We start from the raw sequence: 22664 nt of genomic DNA, 5'->3' as shown, positions 1-22664 counted from the left end.
GTCAAATGAACAAGAAAATTTAAACTTAGAGAACTTATGAAATGTCATGATGATAAAACAGGGAGAACTAAGAGATGGTTTTACTGAACACTTTATTTTTCTTAAGGAAAAGTTTTTTTAAATGTTGATATTGTCAGTGATAGAAAAAGCATATTATTTTAATATACATTATACATACATTGTGACTAACATATAAAAAAAATGGGGTTATCATTTTGATATATTGTGCTAACATTTTACAATTTATGTTTATAATGATTTTTTAATATGATTTTATAGAATAAATTATTTGACTTAATTCATTTTCTTTATAAATAATACTATTTCTTCATTTCAATTATTATGTATAATCCCTAACGTTTTTTCTAGTGATTATACATAATCCCTGAAAATTTCAGGGATTCTACATAATCACTGATTATACAAATTCACTGTAACATATATATATTTGCGAAAGCAAATTTGCAGATCTACCATTGTTGGGTTGATGTTTAGACGAGTTGTATATACATTATGTACACAGCCATGTATTACCATCGTTGATTTCGATTCGATGGATACATCTGTTGTAGGGTTGTCACTGACTCAGACATACTTATGAATATAATTATTTTCAGTGACTGTATCTTACATTAATTTGTAGGATCCTTTACTATAGATAATTTAGCTGATCTGTAACAATAACATCTTCATGCCTTATATATCATGTACTGTAGTACGCCGCTAGATTAAAACTGACGTGGAAAGGTAACACATGGCCAGCGAAAGCTCTTTTTTGAGAGCCCAGGTGGTCGTGTGGTCTAGCGGGACGGCTGCAGTGCAGGCGATTTGGTGTCACGATATCACAGTAGCATGGGTTCGAATCCCGGCGAGAGAAGAACCATAAATTTGCGAAAGCAAATTTACAGATCTAACATTGTTGGGTTGATGTTTAGACGAGATGTATATATATATATATATTCGGGTTGATGTTTAGACGAGTTGTATATACATTATGTACACAGCCATGTATCACCATCATTGATGGCGATCCGATTGATACATCTGTTGTAGAGTTGTCACTGACTCAGACGTACTAATGCATATAATTATTTTCTGTGACTGTATATTACATTAATTTGTAGGATCCTTTACTATAGATAATTTAGCTGATCTGTAACAATAACATCTTCATGCCTAATATATCATGTACTGTAGTACGCCGCTAGATTAAAACTGACGTGGAAAGGTAACACATGGCCAGCGAAAGCTCTTTTTTGAGAGCCCAGGTGGTCGTGTGGTCTAGCGGGACGGCTGCAGTGCAGGCGATTTGGTGTCACGATATCACAGTAGCATTGGTTCGAATCCCGGCGAGAGAAGAACCATAAAATATATATATATATACACGAGTCTAAATTGAAAACTACGTTCAAACCTATGATTGCGTTGGATAAAAACCGCAATTTTCCCGTTTGGGATGAAAATTTCAGGAACTCAATTTTCGGCTCTCCCTTGACACCATTTGCGAGAATGGTCTTAAGGAAACGATGATAGTCCGTCGGAAGGGGACGATAAATGACTGACCCGTGTTAAGAGAGAGCCATATCTCTTGCACGTTAAAGACACCCTTGTAGATTTCGAAAAAGAGTAGGCTAATGCCGCTACAAGGCAGCACTCGCACCAGCAAAGTGGAAAGGGATTAATATAAGTTGCAAAACTTGTTTCCCAATCCACTCTAAATAAATATGTTTAAACTAAAAACCGCAATTTTTATACGTGTGCATGTAAAACAAATTTCGTTGTAGAAGGGTCTAAAACAGCACAAACAACATTTTCCAAAAGATCAAAAAAGTGAAAAAGTATATTTTAACAAAACGCATTCGACTAACAGGTCGAACAACTGATGTTCTTTAACCCTGCTGACTGCCATTGGCGATTGCCAAATAAAATTGATCACAAGATGTTACAAAATGGATCTTAATATAAATTCAATACTAAACAGAAAACAAATTTGAACTTGCGGCCACGATGTTATGCCACGGTGTCAATAATTATTAGTACACCAGATCCGGATTTTGACCATAAATGTCTCTTCAGTGATGTTAGGGATCGAAACGGTATTTGGAAGGCCATATAAAAAGTACCCTCATTTTTAGAAAAAGTACCCTCATATATATATATATATTTTGTTTGATAAGCAATATATAATCATAAAATTTTATTAAGGCTGCTAAAATTTAAATATTTTATTAGAACAGAAATTAAATTAACGAGAATATGAACAGTAAATTTGTGCGCATGTGTCAAACATATTGTGTGCTAACTAGAGCACGGCTTTGTTTACAAAGCGTAAAAGGACACGTCATATACTAATTTTGGATAAAAGATGATTAGAATCAATTTAAAAAATCATTATGTCACAACTATAAACAATAATTAAAATGAAATATACAAGTCAAATATATGTTCCAGACCGTATGAGTATTTGGACCGTACGCGTACGGTCCGGACCGTATGAGTATACTCGTACGGTCCGACCATACGCGTACGGTCGGACCGTACGAGTATACTCATACGGTCTAGTACGAGCTGGACCATACCGGTATTTGGACCGTATGGGTATATTTTAGACAAACATTTATCAACAAACTTTGATTGAGTTTTACAAATAAACATTTAATAATTTATAACAATTAGATAAAAAAAAAAGTGAACAAGTGAACATTTAATTGAATTGAATAGTTCTGAAATTAATTGTCTATCGAAATCCTGTTTGTTCCTCTCGGAAAAATTGAATCAATGTCATTGACATATATATTCCGATGCCCTAGCTATCAACAACTGGTATTCGCACAGTGACAAAGCTACCTTTTTCAATTTTTGCATTAGTTTTTGACACTTTTTTATTATATTTTCTCATTGTATTTTCGACAGATTTTTTACAATTTTTGTCAAGTATCTTTCGTATTCTGTCGTGAGAAGTCATTTGTCCGTCGCCCATTGCTATGGTACAGTTGTTGTCCTCAGGAGGGTCAGTTATAATGTTTACTTCTAAATAATCTAATAACTTCAATTCAGTGAGCAATTTTCAATTTCGTGTACATGTATTTCTGACATGATAAATACATGAGATTATCGGATTAAATTAACGCGACTGTTTTGAATAATTAAAATATTATGTTTTTATTCCAATTACTATTTAAGATTTTATATTAATTCGAGATTTCAGTTATGTTGACCTGTAATATACATTCGTATCTATTGAACTTGATCTACTTCTTAAAATCAGTCAGACCGTATGCGTATTTCAAAAAAGTACGCATACGGTCCTGACCGTACGCGTACGGTCCAAATACTCATACGGTCTGGAACATATATACGACATTGACAAGTCTGTGACAGGTACATGTATTTGTCATAATTATGTGTATGATATTATATTAGACATCAAATTAATCAAAGCGCAAGTAGGCTAGAAATAAAACACATACAAGTCGGCAGATAAATTACTGTTATTTCTCAACTGACTCAAAATCACATACATCTATAACAAAAATGTAATTTTGGCATTGTCAATGATCATCAAGTTTTATTACATACTGTAGTTTTTATTATAACAATTAAGCAGCATTATTCAGTTCATGAGGTTTTGAACTAAGATATAAAAATACAAAAAAAACCCACATTCCATTAAAAAAAAAACCAATTAAAAGCATAATAATTATTATACATGTTATCAGAGACATTTAATACAATTATATGTCTCTGATGTTATATAAAATGTAATTATGTGTCTAAAAAACACAAACATCCGTAGTCACGTTGGGTGGTCTGTTATGGCTATAATACATGTACTACTCTTCCTGGTGAAATGGTTACAGTTTCATAATAATCATCCGTTTTCCCCAATCTACAAGAAGGGCATTATAAATATGAGATATCAAAAGTACCAGGATTGTTATTTAGTACGCCAGACGCGAATTTCGTGTACAAAGACCTACTTAAAATTATAAGCAATCATAAAGATGTTTCAATGTCAACGTATATCGTAAAACTTTCTGATGAACCTAAATTCTCTCCACTTCTAACATGACAGAGGAAACGAAGAAGGCAGCGTAATACTATGATAACCGTACCGCACTCGAAGGCAACAACACTGGCATGATATTTAATTTTTTCCGTAATTATATTGATATTGCAATTGAAATAAAACCGCGATACTGATTAAGAAGTATATATATATACAGTGATCTATTGTTGTTAATTTCCGGGTCATTGGTGTCTTGTGGATAGTCATCTCATTGGCAATCATACCATAACTTATTGTTTTATATAGATCATTGTTAGCATGTGCAATGTATTCTTACTAGCTTGTATTTGAAACATGAACTGCTTATCCTTCGATTTGCTATTCAAGGAAACGATATGGAAGCATAAATCTCTTGCGAATGACGAATAGAGACACTTACTATTGCCCATGCAGCAGTAGAATACGTGCTAAGGAACAACAATACAAATAGAATAATAATACAATTAAAGACTTTTTGTTGTAATCCCAATCCCTAAATTTAGGACAACATATTTTTATCATCCAAAGATATCGAGTTTACAAAGCATGATTCTTCTTGGCCATCATTTTATTAACATTATATCATTATGCTTAAATGCATGATCAATTCAATTTTTTTCGTCCTTCAGCAAGGAGTCTGTTTGATTTTAATCTATAGAAGTACCACGGAAGCAATATAATACTTCCATGGTAGTACGAAGCATTTGTGATTTTTCTTTATTGTTATTGGTCAATCAATAAAGAGCTGCGCCATGACCGCATGATACGTTCGTAAACCTTTTGCTCCTCTTTTTGCTTTAAATTAATCTATATGATCAACTAGAACACTGTAAGTACTGCTCAAATATTACTTTCTGAAAAAAGGCGTGCACACGCAGTGCTTCAAATTGACACATAACATGAATAAATAGGCACTTTTAAGGCTACCTTAAGTACGACCACATTCGTTGCCCCCTTTTCAAATAAATGAAGTTCTATAACTATCGAGGTGTGTGAGAAATTGACAGTTTCAACATTTTATTGACAAACTAACTACGCAATGTTATATAAGAAATAAAAAGGGACATTATGTCTATAGATCTAAACAAGTCATCAAAGTTTCATAATCACTGACTGCTAAAAGCCTTTTTGAGTAAATGTCCAAATATGGAAAATCACCAGTTTTTTTTATAAACAAAGTCCCAATAATCAAATAATCAAAATCAGAAATTTAAACAAACCGAAAGAAAGCTTATGCCAATAAACAAAATATCGACCAAATTTTCTTCAAAACTGCTCAAAGCATTTTTGAATTAAAGCTAGAAATCTTGAAAACTAATCCAATTTATTTAACGCTGTGTGTTGTTCTTCAAGTAGACAAACAATGTCTGAAATGAAAACATGAAGCTACAAGAAAATGTCCTCCTTAGTAATTAAAATATATCATTTTGCGTTCACCATATTATTATTATCTTAGTGGAAAAGGGTATAACAAAAAAAATATATCTTGTGTCGCTCATCTGATATTTAGCTTTACAATTGATACATGAAATAATTCAACCAATATTCTTGTTTTAGTTGAGATATAAGCCAACAACTGCAATTTACCTCTATGTTTTATTTTTAGCCATGGCTTAATACCCTTATGATGAATGAGGCCAAGTTTGGTTAAGTTTATTTCAGCAGTTTCACAGATTAAGATTTTTATTAAAGATTACAATAAATTACAAAAAAGTGTCTACTCTATGGTCGGGTTGTTGTCGCTTTGACACATTCCCCATTTCCTTTCTCAATTTGATTACTTATCAATTGACAATTATGGTCATGTTTACTTTTTTGTAGATCTTACTTTGCTCAACATTATTGCTGTTTACAAGAATGACATTCAAGATAATGACCAAAAAATGCAAACGTTCCTAAAAAATACTAATTCAGGAGCAGCAACCAAACAACGTATGTTTTTAATAGTCTGAAATTTTAGGACAGATAGCCTCAACCAAATGAACATTTTTATGTTGTCAGATTTAATCTAAATGCTTTAGTTTCAGAGATATAAACCAGGTGAGCAAAAAAGGCTGAGAAGACCAAAGAAACTGACAAAAAAAGTAATCGACCAACTGAACAAATAAAAAAAACAACTGACAAAAAGTAAAAAAAACCAAAGCTTGCTAACTTTCTTATAGGCGTATCCAACACATAAAAATATGATTATGAAATTTTGAAATACATGTATATTCATGACATAAATTTCTCCTCACCAGGAATAGTGAAGGTCTTAACATTTTTATAATTGAGCTGTAGAAAGTTCCAAAATTTCTTCAGTAATATCCACAGCAGTCTTCGCAGTTTGTTCATTAAAGGCATCTGCGGGTACTTTAGGAATATCCATGCGATCAGGGTACATGGTTCTCTCACGTGGACCTATAACGTCTACAAGAGTTTTCACCATTTCTTTTATGCTTTGGTCCAAGCTAGCAGATAAATGCAGCAAATCATTTGTACTTGGCACATTGTTGCAGTCCTTGTTGAAATGTAGACCTTTTAAAACTTTCTCAACAGACTTGTGTAAAGAAATATAACATAGATTACTTTATTAAATTAAATACAAGATACAATTACTGAAGAAAGTGACCGTTTGAACTAAATACTTGTTAAACATTAAATACTCTATTGTAGTGTAGATTGCGAGACAGAAATAAGGAATTGATACACTGATGAACTAGCAGAGTCGGATTTAGGGGGGGGGGGGGCAGGGAGCCCGTCCCCCTTTGTGAAAAAAAATTGGTTGCTTATATAGGGAATCACCGAAGGGTAACTGTAGCGGCCCCCCTCTTAAGTCAGTCAGTGGGCCCCAACTTATGAAGAAATGCCCTCGTAAAATATGATTTTTCTTGGGTGAACACATATTTCCCTCAGTCACAGGAAATAGATGTAGTTTATTCTTTTTAATGGTGACTGTCTTTAAACAGTGACGTATCAATGGTGGGTGGGGTTACAAGAAGAAATATATATATTTTAATATATATTTTTTTATTAATACGCTGATATATTGTCATTTTTTAATACATGTCTATACAAATGCCATTTCAATTTGACCCTTGTGTAGTAAACCTGTTTAATTATCTATCAGTTGTGTATATCTATATATCAATGAATGTCCTTCAATTAAAGTATTTTTTAATGCGAAGTTAATTTTAAATACTGCTTCTTGAAAAAAGCTCACGATATAAGAAAAAAGACAGAATAAAAATGTGCAAGAATTCAATCATACAAAAAGATAAAAATTAAAACAAAGAAAGTTGTTTTAGAGATATTGACCTGATTTATAACTGTTTTTACCAATACATTATATGGCACGTCACTTTGTTCCCTGTGTGGGTATTTAATTTTTTGTTTAAACGTTTGTGTTCTAAATGCCGATCTGATGATTGCAGCTTTTTGAAACTGATTTAAACATGTTGTGCGGTTACTCTAGGTTCGAGGCGGAAGGGGGGGCCTTGGGGTTAAAACTAACTATTAGGTATGAGTTTCGCTCATTGTTGAATGCCATGCAGTGACCTCATTATATGGTATGGTTAGGTGATAAATCATAAATCTTCTTTAGAATTTACGATGAGTATAGAGTATAAACGTCTGCTTGCATTCAAATGGGTTGATACAATTTGTTTTAAAACATATTTTATTGTTAAAAAATGACCGTAAAATACTTTTTAAACACAATAAAAATATGTCAACCAATTTGAAGCTATTCGAACGAAAATGATGACGAAACTAATTGATGTGGTTGTGATAGGTATAAAAATAAAATGAACCAGCCGTATTTTCATGTTATATGTAAAAAAAAACACCAATAAAATGAACCATTCTTGTAAGCATGTAATATGGTTTTTTTTAAAGAACCATTCTTGTTAGCATGTAATTATGTTAAAAACTTTAAAGGAAAGTATAGTCCACTTTGTAATAAAACATATAATGATTTACCTGATAACACATAATGCAAATCCAATTGAAATGTGGCCCTGTTTCTGCATTCGGAAAAAATCGCTTAGCGGCGGTAAAGTCTAATTTTGCTTGTCTCATCCACTGCCTTGCCTCAGCTGCTGATGGAACTTCCTGTCTGTGCTGCTGTCTGCCAGTTCTTGGTCCGAAGCTAGAGCTATCAGAGGATTGGCTCCTCTGCTCACCGTGGTTTCTATCTTCGCTTGTATCATGTTCCCACGTCCTGAAATGTTCCCAAAATGTAGAATTTCTTGGAGGTTGCTTGAAGTTTGAATTAGTATTAGTATCAACATTTTCTCCGTTTTCCATTTTTAAAACTACATTCTTTATAAATTTGAAAACTTCTGTAGCAATTGTTTCGTTACCATGGTTTTTATCTGGATGCCATTTCTTGAATAATCGTTTTATTATCTTTTTTCTTTCATCTTCCGGAAGAGTCCAAGCTGCTTTAATTTGTTCTTCAACATCTTTCAATATATCGTCAAATGGTCTTTCATCTTTTTGAGTTTCTGAAATATCAAGGAACACGACAAGTTCATTGGACTTTTCAGGAATACTACAATTGAATTTAAAACAGTCATAAGCCCGTTTCTTTTCCTTTCGCCCATTTCCTACATCAACCAAATAATACTGAAGAATATTGCCAATAATTGGTATGGTTGCTCCATTTTCCAATTTTTCAACGATAATGGCATAAATATAAACAGCTGGAATAAATCTATCGCCTTCCATTTGCTCTTCGCTCAACAATAGAGCTACATAATCTTCAACATCAAAGTCAGAAAAACTATTGTCAAGAAAGCAATGCCATTCTTCATGAACAGTGACACCAGCTGGTGGGAATGCTGACTTTTTACTTTTCTTTGATATTGAATACTGTTTGACCCCTACTTTATCTAAGGCTTTTGATATGCCATTTGGTTTTTCAATACAACTTAGAACAGTCATAAGAAAACCTTTATTGTCACAAAACAATTTTTTTGTACATTGTGACAGCGCATCTCCAACCATGGTAAAACTTTCGATCAACCATTGCTGGACAGTGTGATCATAAAAAGCACAGAATAAAGTGTGATGTCCGTAGTTGTCTTGTGCTTTACAGTAAACTTCTATTTGGTCTTGTCCAACTGTTTTGTCTTTATATGTCAACTTCCGTTTGATTGATTCAACTTGTACTATTTTAATGCTCTCGAGTCCATTGATCATGACTTTGATATCATCTTCCTCTTTCCCTACATCCGCTGACGAATCTTTTCTGCAGTGTACATATATCCGCACAATAGCCTCTTGAAATTGTACAGATGCGAAGAATTCTCTTATTAACTGCCCTCTTCGATCATTAACTTTAGTAAATGTTCCCTCATTTATCTCGGAAGTAATCATATCTGAGAGTATACATGGCTGCATTTTCTTTGGAAGTTGTTTGAACGACGAAACGATATTGCCTTGAGTTAAAACGTCAAGTTCGTCAAGTCCCATCATATATGGTTTACCTATGTCGTTACCTATCTTTTCTTCGAAATCTTCATTGTCAGAAAAGACAAGTTCAGATGCATTTATTAATGTTCCTTTTCTGGTCAACAAGTACAAAGTTTCCATTTTCTCAAGTGCATTTCTTACATTTTCGTCTCCTTTAGCTGGAAAAAATAAAATTTCTTCTATTGAACGCTTAACAATTTTAAGCCGGTTAGGATCAAGCTTTTGATCCTTAACATCCAGTTTAAGGTGTGCCAATACTCTGACATAAGTGCACACATCTGTAGTTGAACTCATACCAATAATTTGAAAGAGTTTAAAGTACTTTCCATAATCTTCTGGAGTTTCCAGTAAGTAAGGTACAATTTCCTTCTCTCTCTTTTTATCCAAACTTTTTACTGTTCTTTCACATGTAACCAACATCTTCCGTTCATAAATAAAGATGAGAGGTGTATGATAAAGGCTTTTCTTCAAAAGATCAATGTCTTTATCTTGATTTTCGTTCAGCCAGTCATATATTTTTATCATCATATTTTTAATACCGACGAAGTCCGCATCCTGTATACTGTTCTTTTCGGACAAAACTTTCAGTTCACCACAAACATTTTGAACATGACTAATGACTCTTTTAAACGGAGGTTCGTTCAAGATACCAAGTTGTGAGAATATGACGCTTTTTTGTTGACAGTTATTGTTGAGGTACGGATTTGCCCAATCTGGAATAATGTTGCAGGTTGTCCAACATAAATGAGCTCTAAATGAAGACACAGATTCACGGTAACAAATCAAAAAGTCGGTCTTCTGTGGAAAAATCTTATTTTTCCAGTTTTCAACTGTGTACGGAACAATAAATTTGATGTGACTGATATCATTTAATATATCGTTTTCAATATTCGTCCTCAAAAGAATGTGTTTTGTCAGCATTTTAGATTTGCATGAAATCTCTTCAGTAATAGCTTTCTTTCCATCTTCTTCAATGCTCATAGCAAATCGTAATACCATTTGCGATGTGACCTTTGTTTGAATTCCAGCAATAACAAGAAAGTGTTGCCATGCTTTGTCATTGAAAGGCATCTTTGGGAAATCATGTAGATCACACATTTCTTTCATCAAATCATTAAAAGGATCCTTAAAATGAGATGCCTTATATAATACATCGTCAATATCTGGAACAAACGATGCATTCTTTAGAACAGCAATTAATTGTTCTTGCTTTAAGGTAAAAGATGATGATCTTGCTAAAAGTTTTTCTCGAATAAAAACTAAGTGTTCTAGATGATTTTCTTTTGGCAAGCAGTTAAACTTTGGCAATAAATGGTTCGTGTACACGTCAATTGCGTCTAATTTCTCAGCTGTATAACCAATTTCAGCATAAATTTTAGTCAAATGATGCGTTGTTTTCAGCAAGATGGTACCTGAGGCTTCAGCCCATTCCTCCACACCACATAACACCATCTCACTAGAGACATGATTATCCAATACTAAAACACTTGCATTCGAATCTAAGCTAATGTTATGTCCATTGACGTTAACATGAATAGGAACTTGTTTTAATTTGCTCAGTAACGCTTCAGCGTTAACGTTTTCTGAAATACTGTCGATGTGTTCCGAAAAATATTCTAGTATACAGGAACACTCATCTGGTGTTATATTTCTATTTCTGATTTCATCTCTGTATTCATATAAGAACTTAATGAGAGCGCATGGATCATTGTTTGAAACAAGCAAAGCCTTAGGTATAAATCTGTTGACTTTGAATGACTGATCAAGACATGGCAATCGGAGCTGTTTTAAAGCCTTCTCTATCGAACATGAAAATGTGGACAGATCTAAAATATATCTAATTTTTGCGACCGGAAAAAGAACAGATTCCAAGCCATCATCTACAAAGGGTTTTACTGCTCGTGTACATGGAATAAGACACCATGGCATTACAGGGTGCATCATTTTTAGAATAGCGTCCACATCTGCGTTACTAAGAGAATCAACTAAAACGGATAGATCAAACTTTTGACTAATTTTGTCGTTTATAAAATCCCATACTTTACTAAGCCATGTCATATTTACAACCGAATCATGGTTAGCGTTTCGTTTTACCGGTATATTTTGCGTCCTATATATCGCAGGATCTAAGGTAGCGGGTAGAAATTCAGCAAACGACTCTAAATCAAATTCCGTTAAACCTTCATTTGCTATGCTGAACAGTTCAATCAGGTCAGTATGTAAAAACATATTGGCACTTTCTTCAAGAACTCGACTATGCTTCGTACAAAATACTGGACTTTCGCGTTTGAATGTTCTGATGATCCCGTCTTCAGTTAAGCAAAGTGGCAATCCATCAAGTTGTTGTCCAAACGTTTTGCTATTCTTACAGTATGATATGCAACTTTCTAAATGAGATATTGTTTTGAATGTTGTTTCTTCAATGATACAATTCACTCCACCTAATGTACATTTGTCTATTCCTGACGTGTTGTGGGATTTTAGAAAAGACATGAGAAAATCTGGATTCATTTCGCAAGCTTCAATTTTAGCCTCTTTTATACTTCGTAGTACTTGTTTTGGAACATCAAGCAGCTTTATTCCAAGTTCCTTGAATATGTGAACTAAAGTATGATGCTGATCGTCCTTCGTCTTACGGATTTCATTATTCAAACTGTCCACTGTTTTCGATATTTTGCTGCTGACGGAGCCGACTGTTTCAACAGCAGTAGGGGAAATCTGTTTTTTTATGGTGTTGAACACTGAAGGATATGTCATATTGCTGCTACATAGTGGATAGAAATTAATATGCGCTTTCGATTTACTGATCATCTTTGCAGACGCAAAAACGGACATTTCAGAAGTGTAAATCCACTGGTAGATGCTGCATACAAGAAATTTAAAGTAATCAATTTTCGCTTTTCCAATATCTGGAAAATATCCATAAAATAATGATAACTGTTTTTGTAACTCAGCTTTCTTGACCGGACTGTCAGTTTGAAGGCCCAACAACTTCTTCATTTCAAGCAAACTGGTTGCGTAGGATGGCGCAATGATGTTCTCCAACAAATGATTATTCCATACAATTTGGTATCCTTCTTGATCATCTGTATAAAGGTTGCGCCGGTTATCATGATCAAGAGCAAAATGTCCATTGAAATGAAAAGGAAGACCGGATTCAAGAGGAAGTGGTAGGAAACAGAAAACGCGTCCATTTTCCATGGATTGTTCCTCATCTTTTTCGTGTATAGGTAGTGCCACACCACCTCTAGGTAATAATCCCAAATCTCCCTTTTGATATGCATTTCTTATAACTTCTGGACATTTTTCACCTTTGGTGAAGCCGACTCGCCGGACAATTAACCAATTGGTTACTTTTGCGCAGTTATCTTTCACTTGTGCTTGATATTTTATTTCAGTAGACGAAATGCTGTCTAGGTTTTTTGTTTCATTTATCGTTTTTGAAGCTACCTTAATTGCATTGTAAAATTCTTTTCGCTTGGAGTCGTCAGTAGATGACACACGCAACTCAACTGAATAAATTTCTTTAAGTTGTCCTCCTGAAATTTCAGACAATTTGATTCCTTTTACATTATTAACAAACAGTAACATTTCCATCATTTCCTTCTTAAAATTTTCAACAAGATTTCGTACAGCAATCTCAGTAACAATGCAGGTTGATATTTTTGACTTTTTGGCAAATTTGTCTGTTCTTAGGGGAAATCTAAAAATTGTTCCTTGATCGGTCATCAACAGATCATCGTGATAACAGCAAAAAACATTTGGATGGTCTTCCTTTAACATATCAGTTTTTACGTATTTTCTCCCAGGATTTCCGACCGAAGCGCCCGGAACATAATAACAATGGGGGTCAAATACACACAAGACTTCTCCAGTCTCTACTTCTCGACCTCTTGATAAAAACGATGGTACATCAGTTAGGTGATAAACTGCATTAAAGCCAACTCCATACTGTCCCGTCTTTGTTGAGTCGTCTGCCTTGCTTCCAATACCAAGATTCTGGATGCCTTTTACGTCTGCTTCTTTGAAGTAACTGTCATTATACACAAGTAGTGCTGGACCTTGTAAAGGAGTCCACATTTCATCAAACAAATTATCTGTTTGATAGTCATTGAAATCAAGCACAATGTGTACCTCAGATGCATTAGCGTCGTCTGCGTTCTGTAACAATTCTTTCAAAATGCCAACACCAAACGGATACCATTCTAGAATTCTCGTTATTTTAGTTAAAAGTTCTTCATGTTGTCCAAATTCCTTTGAATATAGGTCCTTTGAGCATTCGTCTACTTTATGTTGTCGTTTAGTGTTTATTCCAAGAGCTATTGCTATGTCATAAGATATACTATCGTGTGTAAAGTGCATTGTTTCTGTAGACTGAACAGTACTTTCATCTAGACAAACATTCTGAATGGGATGTAAAATGCCATTTATGTCTGGAATAAACACGCCCTTTACTTTATCTGCCTTCCAATCATCGAACTTCATAGAACTCACCAACACTTTCAACAAGCGGACATAAAGTTTGACATCCTCTTCATTCATTTCTTTTGAATTATATGTTGTTTTGTATGTTTCAAGTTCAGATAGTACTTGTGTGGCTGAGCATCTGTCGTCAATCTGCAACAGTTTTAAAAGACCTTTCAATGCTTTCAAGTTATATGCGGAGTTCAATCCATAGAAATGAGGACTGCAGTCTTCTGGAATCTGAACTACAACCCGGCAAGGTTTGACAAATATACCATTCAGTAAAAGTATACTTTCGTTTCTAAAGCGTTCAGTTGTGCTTTTTAAACTATCGGTCTTGTCATCGGAATGCATTTGCTTGACAAATACTTCATTCAGAAATTTATAAATTGCAGCAACGGTAGTAGTAACTATTTGAGAGTCCGCCAAACACTTGTCATTTTGACAAACATCATTGCTGATTACTAGCAAGTTTTCAAGAGACAATAATAATGGAACATCATTCCTGATCCCTAGTTTTCCAAAAAACGGGGAATAAATATCCCTTGGTAGGCAATTCCTGTCCATCACAGGGTGTATTGAACAAACAAGTTCTAATACCGTACTGGAATAAAGCCTTTGTGGACATTCAAAATATACCGAGACATGCTGTGTGTGATTTATATTATTACAGCTGTAAGAAATTTTGTTGTCTTTTGTCTTTTTCATGATGCAGTCTCCTCCCCATGACCATTCCCAATCTTTTGATTTGTTCCTTACTGGTAAAAATTGTATAGACTTAAGTTCAGATAACAAGATTTGGTTTGATTCAATACTATCAATTTCTTTATTAAGGTATCTCACAAACTGTACACAACGATCTAATGCACAATGTGCACAGGTTGCAGCCAGATTTTGTATTGATTTTGCTCTATCAATAAGAAGACTTTCAGATAGTTTGTTTGATGTCATTCCAAGTCTCACCAATGTCGCCAATCGGTTAGGTCTACTGTAAGTATTTGTATCGTCTAGAATAACAAAGCGTTCATCCTCTTCTTTAAACAAGCCGTTCAGCAATCCCTTTCTGTTTACCAGTTCTGATGGATGTCTAAGAAGTCTATTCGGAGCTGTTGGAATACATTTATTTTCTTTAAGTAAGTTGCACATTTTATCTGAAGCATGGTCTATTGCGTGTGACATCAGCGTATCCATTACATTATCACTCCAAACGTGGTCCCTCAAATGTGTGAACACCAACTTTGAATAGAACGCAATGTCATTCAGCGTTTTTTGTTTTACCATATTTTCGCAGCCAGCATCTTTGAAACTGTTACGTATTTCTTTCGATATCTTCATCATTTTCGTATTTTTATTTTCCAAAAATTTCACGCAAACACTGAATGCCTCTTCGCTAAACTTTGCTTCCATTAATGCAGAATCCAGAAACAGACAATTTTTTATGCTTGTTATATTGTCATCCCTTCTAAATACTTTTGCATTCCTTTGTTTGTCTGTAATTTGTTGATAAAATGCAGTTTGAAGTTTTCCGAAGTTTCCATCCTTTCCATATTGAACGGGCCATTGCTTAAAGTATGGTTCGTTGTCATCAATGCCTAAATGAATCAAGTTTTCTAAGAACAGGATATAAGCATTACAGACAGCATCACTCATAAGAGCTTCATTCCAATCACTGTCAAACGAGTCTTTGTCATCAAGTGTTTTACAGGAGAGACGCCTACGGTCTGATGTCACAGCGAAAGAGCCATTTATATGCACTGGAAAATCGGTTTCGACTGGAAGAGGCAAGTAGCAAAATACATGACTATTGCGGTAAAATCCAAACGGCAGGTCTTCCAAAGAACAAGTTCTGTACATTCCTTCTTCGACTTTTGTAATTGGACTGGCTACACTTGCTATTGGCAACACCCCTTTAGCCGACGCCTTTAAAGCCAGATCCTTACTTGTTCTTGTTCCGGATGCCCATGTTACGACCCATAATGTTGTGGAAGAACAGTTTGTTATTTTAAAGTCCAACAGCTTGTTATTTGCTTCCACAGAAACGCGTATCAAAATAGTAAAATCTATATTGATGGATGTATTTTTTTTTGTTTTGCTTTTCTTTAAATTTTCAAATTGCAAGGTCATATCTTTTAGAATTGAGAATGTTTCTAAAGATTGTGCTTGATGTAATGGTCTTCCAATTGTACGTACTAAGTCTTTGCGCACGCTGTGCAATTTGACTGCTAGTCTAGGGTCCCTTTCATTCATTGGAAGATGGAAAAATTCCACTTCAACAACATTTTGGGTAAACATCAAAAGATTTCCAGCAGCCTCGACAAAAATTTTCATTAAACTTAGCATTTGCTCATTGTCGTATGGTATGTTACTGATCTCACTCGAAACGGCTTGCTGTCTTGTCCTCAATGGTAACCGAAATAATGTCCCTTTGAATGTAATTTCCTTTTGGGTGTCATTAAGATTGCAACCAAATACCCCATTAAATGGTTCAAACTGTGAATGTTTCCTGATTAAAATTTTTCTATTCTTGTTCAAATCTATTTTTAACCCAGGTTGTTTCTTGCGCTTCAATGCATCTGCCAGATAGTCATAGTGCGGGTCAAATATCACCATTTGATCTCCTGTAATGAAACTTGGAACCTCTGTCAGGTTGTAGACGGAGCAGAACCCGAGTCCGAACTTTCCAATTTTTGTTGTGTCTACTTCTTTGGTTGCACCACTAACTTTTGTAATACTTAGCAAATCTTCATTTGTAAATGTTGCATTGTTATAAGCCCAAAGTGATGGTCCTTGGCATTCTAACATGTTTTTATCCAATAATTTTTTGCCGTAATTTTCTTTCCCACGTTCATCATACATGAAACAGACTTTCGTTGCACCTGCGTCGTCAGCGTTTTGAATTATTTCCTTAGGGACTGACAATCCATCTTTGTAAGATTCAAGCAAGTTTTTAATTCTACGTGTCAATGGTTCACTCTGGCCCCATTCATCCAGTCGTTCAGCATCTTCAAGTAGAGTGTCTGTCACTGATGGAACACCCAGTTTTTCGGCAGTTTCAGGAGACACATCATGATGTACGAAACATTGTTCATCTCCAAAAAGTTCGTCATCATCTTTGCAATAGTTACACTCACTAGCTGGTTTCAATATAAGCAGTGTCTCGTCATCTTGTTTGATTGGAAGAAGAACTCCTTCTACATTTTTTTCATCCTTAATAGAGTTCAAGATATTAACAACAAGCTGAAGGTCAGCCTTTGCCCTTTCTTCTGATTTGCCACCACCACAGTATTCTGTCTGTATCATTTTTTCAACTTTAATTAGTAAGTTTGTATTTTGACGCTCCAGACATCGTATTTTTCTGAAGAACTGCAACAAATGTGAACCCCGAAATTCATCTGGTAGTGGATATAAATATGGTCGTAAAACGAGATCTGATGATTTGGTTTGAAGGTAAACCTTTTTTGGTTCCTCAAATCCAGTTCCTGTCCAAATCCATTTCTTGTTTGACAATCGTTGGAAATCCTGACTGTTGTAATGATTTGCCATAAAATGATAGATGTCGCTTATTACAGGAAGAAGTTCTGGCTTATATTTATCTTCGTATTTCTCAGTAACAATCAGTAGTTGGTCTATCACATCTGTTACAACTGGTTCTCTTATCCAACCAGCACTCGCTATTAGAGACGATGAACTGGATGAAACAACTGGATTCACACTACCAATATTATTTGTGAACTTTGGTGAAGATAAATCGCATGGTCGGCAAAAGAAAGAATCAGCTGTGTCGGTATACCATGGCAGTGATTTTGGGAAATTATCTTTACGTTCACTTGGTCTAATAAAACGTAAATTTGAGAGATGGTCTGATAGTTTTCGCCCACTCACAAAGCTGCTGAGAAGTCCACTTTTATTGACTAGCACTTTTAACAGTTCTTCAGAACGTTTGTTTTCTGTACATCTATTTGAGGTTTGTAAATACCTTGCACAACTAAGTATGTCTTCTCCAGTAATATCCTGTAGTGATTTCAAACCAAGTTTCCTTAGCAATTTAAGTTCAACTGGCAAATTATGTACGTTTGGAAATCTATCATTATCAAGTACAATCATTTTCAAAGTATCATCCTCGGGGTCAAACAAATCGGAAGCTTTTTTCATCTGTCTGCCGCTAGTAAATACAAACGGAATTTCCCTGGTAATACGAATCATTTGCTCTTTCATATGAAAGTATGGAAGGTTGTTTAGAACATATCCCATCATTTTGTTGATATCAGCAGTGTGGTACTGACCATTTAAGTTACTCAGAATGTCAATAATCACATCTTCATTGGTAATGATTTTAGCGTGTAGTTTTGTGGCAAGATCTTTATATTTTTGGTCAGAGCAGTCCAGGGTTTCTTTGAAATACAGAACTGGGAGCTGATCAGTATCAGCAATAATTCTTACTTGACTTGCCGATACATGACGATGTGAATTCTTCTCAGTAAAGAGATTCATTGCTGACAGCAGATTGATTAGCTGGTTGTCAGTTATAGAGTATCCAGATATGTATGTAACAAATTGTGACCTTTCTTCTGCAGTGATTGTAGTATTAAACTTCTTCACCAGCTGATTAACATTTTCACCTGCTTGAATTTTGATTAACATTCGAAAAACATCTTCTTTAGTAGGCAAGTACACAAAATTACGAATGTTCTTGTGTTCTTCGATTATTGAGGGTATTTGCTCAAGAACAATAATGTCTAGGTACCTTAAGCAATCGCATACACTAGACGGTATACCATTGTGTCCTTTTGTCTTCAAAATAAAACCAGCACATACTTTGAGCATCTCATTTGTTCGTGTATCTGGCATCAAATGCAGGTTGCTAAAATAACTCAAGTCATACCGCTGAATATAAGACCACACTTTCTCTAGCCAATCCATTCCAACTGGAGCTGATGAACGCCATTGAATTTCTCTATTAGATGTTGACCCAATGTACTTTGTTATAGTTGTTTGGATTAAGCTTGCTATCTCACTAGCTGACTGGTTTTGAAGGATAACTGCTTGGTAAAGTCCTATAAAATAAAATTAAATGAAATGAAGGTAGGTGCAAATTAAATACTCTAAATGACAGAGTGAATGTCACATTGTGACAATACAAAATTCAGTCTATTTCTAGTAATAATAAATGTTACAGTATTAGAATGTAATTTGACAATTCGCATTGTGTTTAACATGTATAACATGTATGTCAGTTGCGGATCCAGAAATTTTTGTAAAGGGGGTGGGGGGCTCCAGTCACGCTTTAGTGATTTCCTATATAATCAACTAAATTACCCCCTGGATCCACCTATGTATGTGCATGCTACCCATATTAGGTACTCCAAACTGTTATCTTTAGCGTTCAAGTAAACATAGGCTTGACAGTTAGATGTCAATTTATTTTAATTTGTTTCTAGGGGAGGTAATGTTTCGGATTTAATATAACTTGTTTGATCCTAAATAGTTTGAAAAATAATCATTTCGTCCAGAAAAGAAAATAAAAAAAGTCTGTTTCAAATAATAATAATCAAAACAAACTACTTTTTGATTAAACAGATAAGAAACATATATACTTTTTTTCAATTAGAATTGTAAACAACGCTTTGAAAGAAAAAACAACCCCCACCCTATAAAAAATGAATGTCGAATTGTGCATAAAGGTGTTCTAAAAAGTATAACATGCATTTTATAAAGACTGAGGCAAGATAATGTGTTCGTAAATGCAATCCTGACCCAAAAATAATACAGTGTGCTTACAATAAAACCAGAAATATAGAATTCAAAGTCATCTATTAGACCTGTCAAGGGGTTGAGATTTCTTTATTAACCTCTGCGTCATCAACAAAATTCAATATTTTAAGATACATTAGGAGCAATGGAGTAGATTTCCGTCTCCTTACGAGTAAAATACTTATAGTTCTTTTAAAGGAATAGTCACAATGTGGTTCCTCCAATGAATATTTGATATAAATACCTTTGGATGCCATCATGTAAAGATGGTTGTAAACTTCATCATTCAGGTCCTGTTTGATAAACCTCTCTTCCTGTCCAGGGAATAATGCTACTTCATCTTTACAGATAAACACTCGATTGTTCTTGTTGTTATAAAATGTACAGAAGGATCCATTTTCCAGTGGTAGTAATTCCAATCCACTTAATCTTGAATAATTCCCATCCGAAACAAGAAAATTCAGAATGTTAAATTTTTCTTCACATGAAAAAGATTTGTAAGAATTGTCTGATGTCATGCACGTTCTAATGAATTCTTTGGACAATGTTTGTACTGAGTATTTTCTATGCCTCAGTACAGCGACAATGTGGTCAGGAACATCAACTAACTCAATGCGACATGCTTGCATTAAACGACAAACGTTTTCCTGGGTAACTGAAAGATAATAAAAATTACCATTAAAAACATTTAAAAGTCAATACCGGTATGAAACAATAAACTTCACACACACACAATTAACAAACACCCACAAATAAATCTTGCATCTTTGACGCAGAGAACTTCAAAGCACTGGATGGATCATTTATACAAAGTTACATTTATATTTCACATGAGCTTTCATTTAGAATTTGATACTATTGTTTTTCACTTGAAAAGATTTATTAGGCAAACTATAGAGGGCCCCAAACATTACTAGTATAAAACCATTCAAATGGGAAAACCAACGGTCTAGTCCATATACAAAAATGAGAAACAAGAAACACTTATGAACCACTTCAACAAAAGGCAACTACTGAACATCAGATTCCTGACTTTGGACAGGTGCAAACAATTGCAGCGGGTTTTAAAGTTTTAATGGCAACAAACCTCCACCCTTCTCATCAACAATAGTGTAACATCACAACATAGAAAGACGCACTGTAAAATATCTATTGATATGGATTCACTCAATTAAAAGATATTTAAACACAAGTGAATATACACTGCACGAATAAGTTTGATTTATGATACAACGGAAAAAAATATTTCATTTAAATCAGGGGAAATGACGAAAGCAACATGCCCTTATAAACATGCAAGATGACATGGCTAAAGAAAAACAAATAATAAACTTTGAGACATTGAAAATTGTCCAACTGAAAATACAATTATATATGTAGATTAAAGAAGATGTGGTGTGAGAGCCAATGAGACAACTCTCCATCCAAATGTACTTATAAATCAAATGCTAGATAGTCACCAATGTTCCACTTACCTTCAGAAACATTTGTGTCAAATATCTTAAAAACAGCATCTTTTGGGTGAATCCACTTCCCTCCAAAACTGTCAGAAAACAAACATGCCGTTTGTAAAAACGTCTGGAAGAAAGGTTCGCAAATAAGATCCCAATGACTAGTTATTTTTCTATGGTCCGGAATCGATCTGTAAAAGCGGTCAATGTCTTCTTTTGTATTTCCCTTGCCCTTGCAGGTTTGCAGTAGATCCTGAATAACTTCATGGTAAACACCTGCTAGAACTTCTACGAGTAAACAGTTGTTCCATCTTATAGACTTGTCAATGTGGGCCTTATTTCGTACCTGGTCAGCAGAGGGCCATTTCACGTGTCGTCTGTTTTGACTTAATGCAAAATGTCCATTCACGTGAACAGGATATCCAGTCAAACTTTCATCTTCTAATGGCAATGGCATTAAACAAAAGACGTGACCTTTAAAGTCTGTATCCATGTCTTTTGACACTGCTATGCTGACGTATGGACTGTTTGACAGTGCTTTGTCTAGTGACAGTGTAGCTAACTCTTGGGACAGACTTCCCCCTTTCAAGCAATGCAAAACGAACCAACTTTGTTCCGATTTGTTTCCAGAACCGGTTTGAGTTTCAATTTTTACATCAACGTTTGTGGAAAACGTTTGCTCTGCAATTTTTCTGCCAACTGACTGCATGTGAGTATGAAATTCAGATCTTTTCGCTCGTACATCATCAAGACAGCTTTCTGAAATTTTCACAGTAAAAAAGGGGGGTTCGTCCGAGATATGGAGTTTATATCCATCTTTATCATAAAGTTCGATTTTTTCAATACAATTCAGGAATAAGAGTTCCACGGATGCCTCTGCTTTAAATGCATTGAAGAGATCTGATATCTTGGCTATGTCATATATGTTGTCTGACAAGTTGGTTTTGACGTCTCGAAGAGGAAATCGGAATAGAGTTCCATTGAATTCTCCGGAATCAAGAGTCTTCTGAGAAAAATCAAACAATCCATCTAAAGCATTTAAGCAGTAGGAAATATCAAGATGCTTTTTATATTTATGGAGTTTGTTCAGTTTCATATTGATGCAGACACGGTTGGCATCTTTCTGATGAGGGTCAAGCACTAGCATTCTGTTGCCACTTATTATCATAGGATAATCTAAAAAAGTAATGGTTTTATATTAGTTCCGATTATTTTTCCCTTTTGCATTCTTATACATATATTGGCTGCATGGAGCTGAGCTTTCAAGAACTATATATTATCTAGTTCATATTATCTGTATGTTATTTTTATTCGTTTATTTAATTTTCGTTATCAATTTTATATTGCAAAATCATGCAAACTCGTGACCATCCTTTCCATTTTAAAATGTTTTGAAAACATTTTCAACGCCACCTGAACAATAACAAATAACATTTAAACAAAGAAAAAAAACCTGTTACTGTTCAATTCATATATCACCTACCGCAAATGTA

General features: G+C 34.6%; 1 protein-coding gene across 1 annotated transcript; it reads right to left on the bottom strand.

Moving 5' to 3' along the window:
• Nucleotides 1–3666: 3666 nt before the first annotated feature.
• LOC134714707 (sacsin-like) lies at nucleotides 3667–22343 on the bottom strand. Its single transcript, XM_063576208.1, has 5 exons — nucleotides 21196–22343; nucleotides 19965–20375; nucleotides 8009–19023; nucleotides 6286–6587; nucleotides 3667–3889 (listed from the first exon to the last, which is right to left on the bottom strand). Exons 1-4 carry the CDS (start codon nucleotides 22337–22339, stop codon nucleotides 6312–6314), a joined length of 12846 nt encoding a protein of 4281 aa, XP_063432278.1. The 5' UTR covers nucleotides 22340–22343; the 3' UTR covers nucleotides 3667–3889; nucleotides 6286–6311.
• Nucleotides 22344–22664: the final 321 nt, after the last annotated feature.

The sequence above is a fragment of the Mytilus trossulus genome, chromosome 4, assembly GCF_036588685.1.
Source record: "Mytilus trossulus isolate FHL-02 chromosome 4, PNRI_Mtr1.1.1.hap1, whole genome shotgun sequence".
Taxonomy (NCBI): Eukaryota; Metazoa; Mollusca; class Bivalvia; order Mytilida; family Mytilidae; genus Mytilus; species Mytilus trossulus.
This window is presented reverse-complemented; position numbering and strand designations above follow the sequence as displayed.

Bases quoted from the DNA above. Each gene is read 5' to 3' on its own strand.
- LOC134714707 (XM_063576208.1), bottom strand. From the start codon at position 22,339: ATGATAATAAGTGGCAACAGAATGCTAGTGCTTGACCCTCATCAGAAA. The intron at 19,024-19,964 runs GTATTTATATCA...TTTATTTTATAG, and splicing joins TTACATGATGGCATCCAAAG to GACTTTACCAAGCAGTTATC. The intron at 6,588-8,008 runs GTAAATCATTAT...TCTTTACACAAG, and splicing joins TTTGCATTATGTGTTATCAG to TCTGTTGAGAAAGTTTTAAA.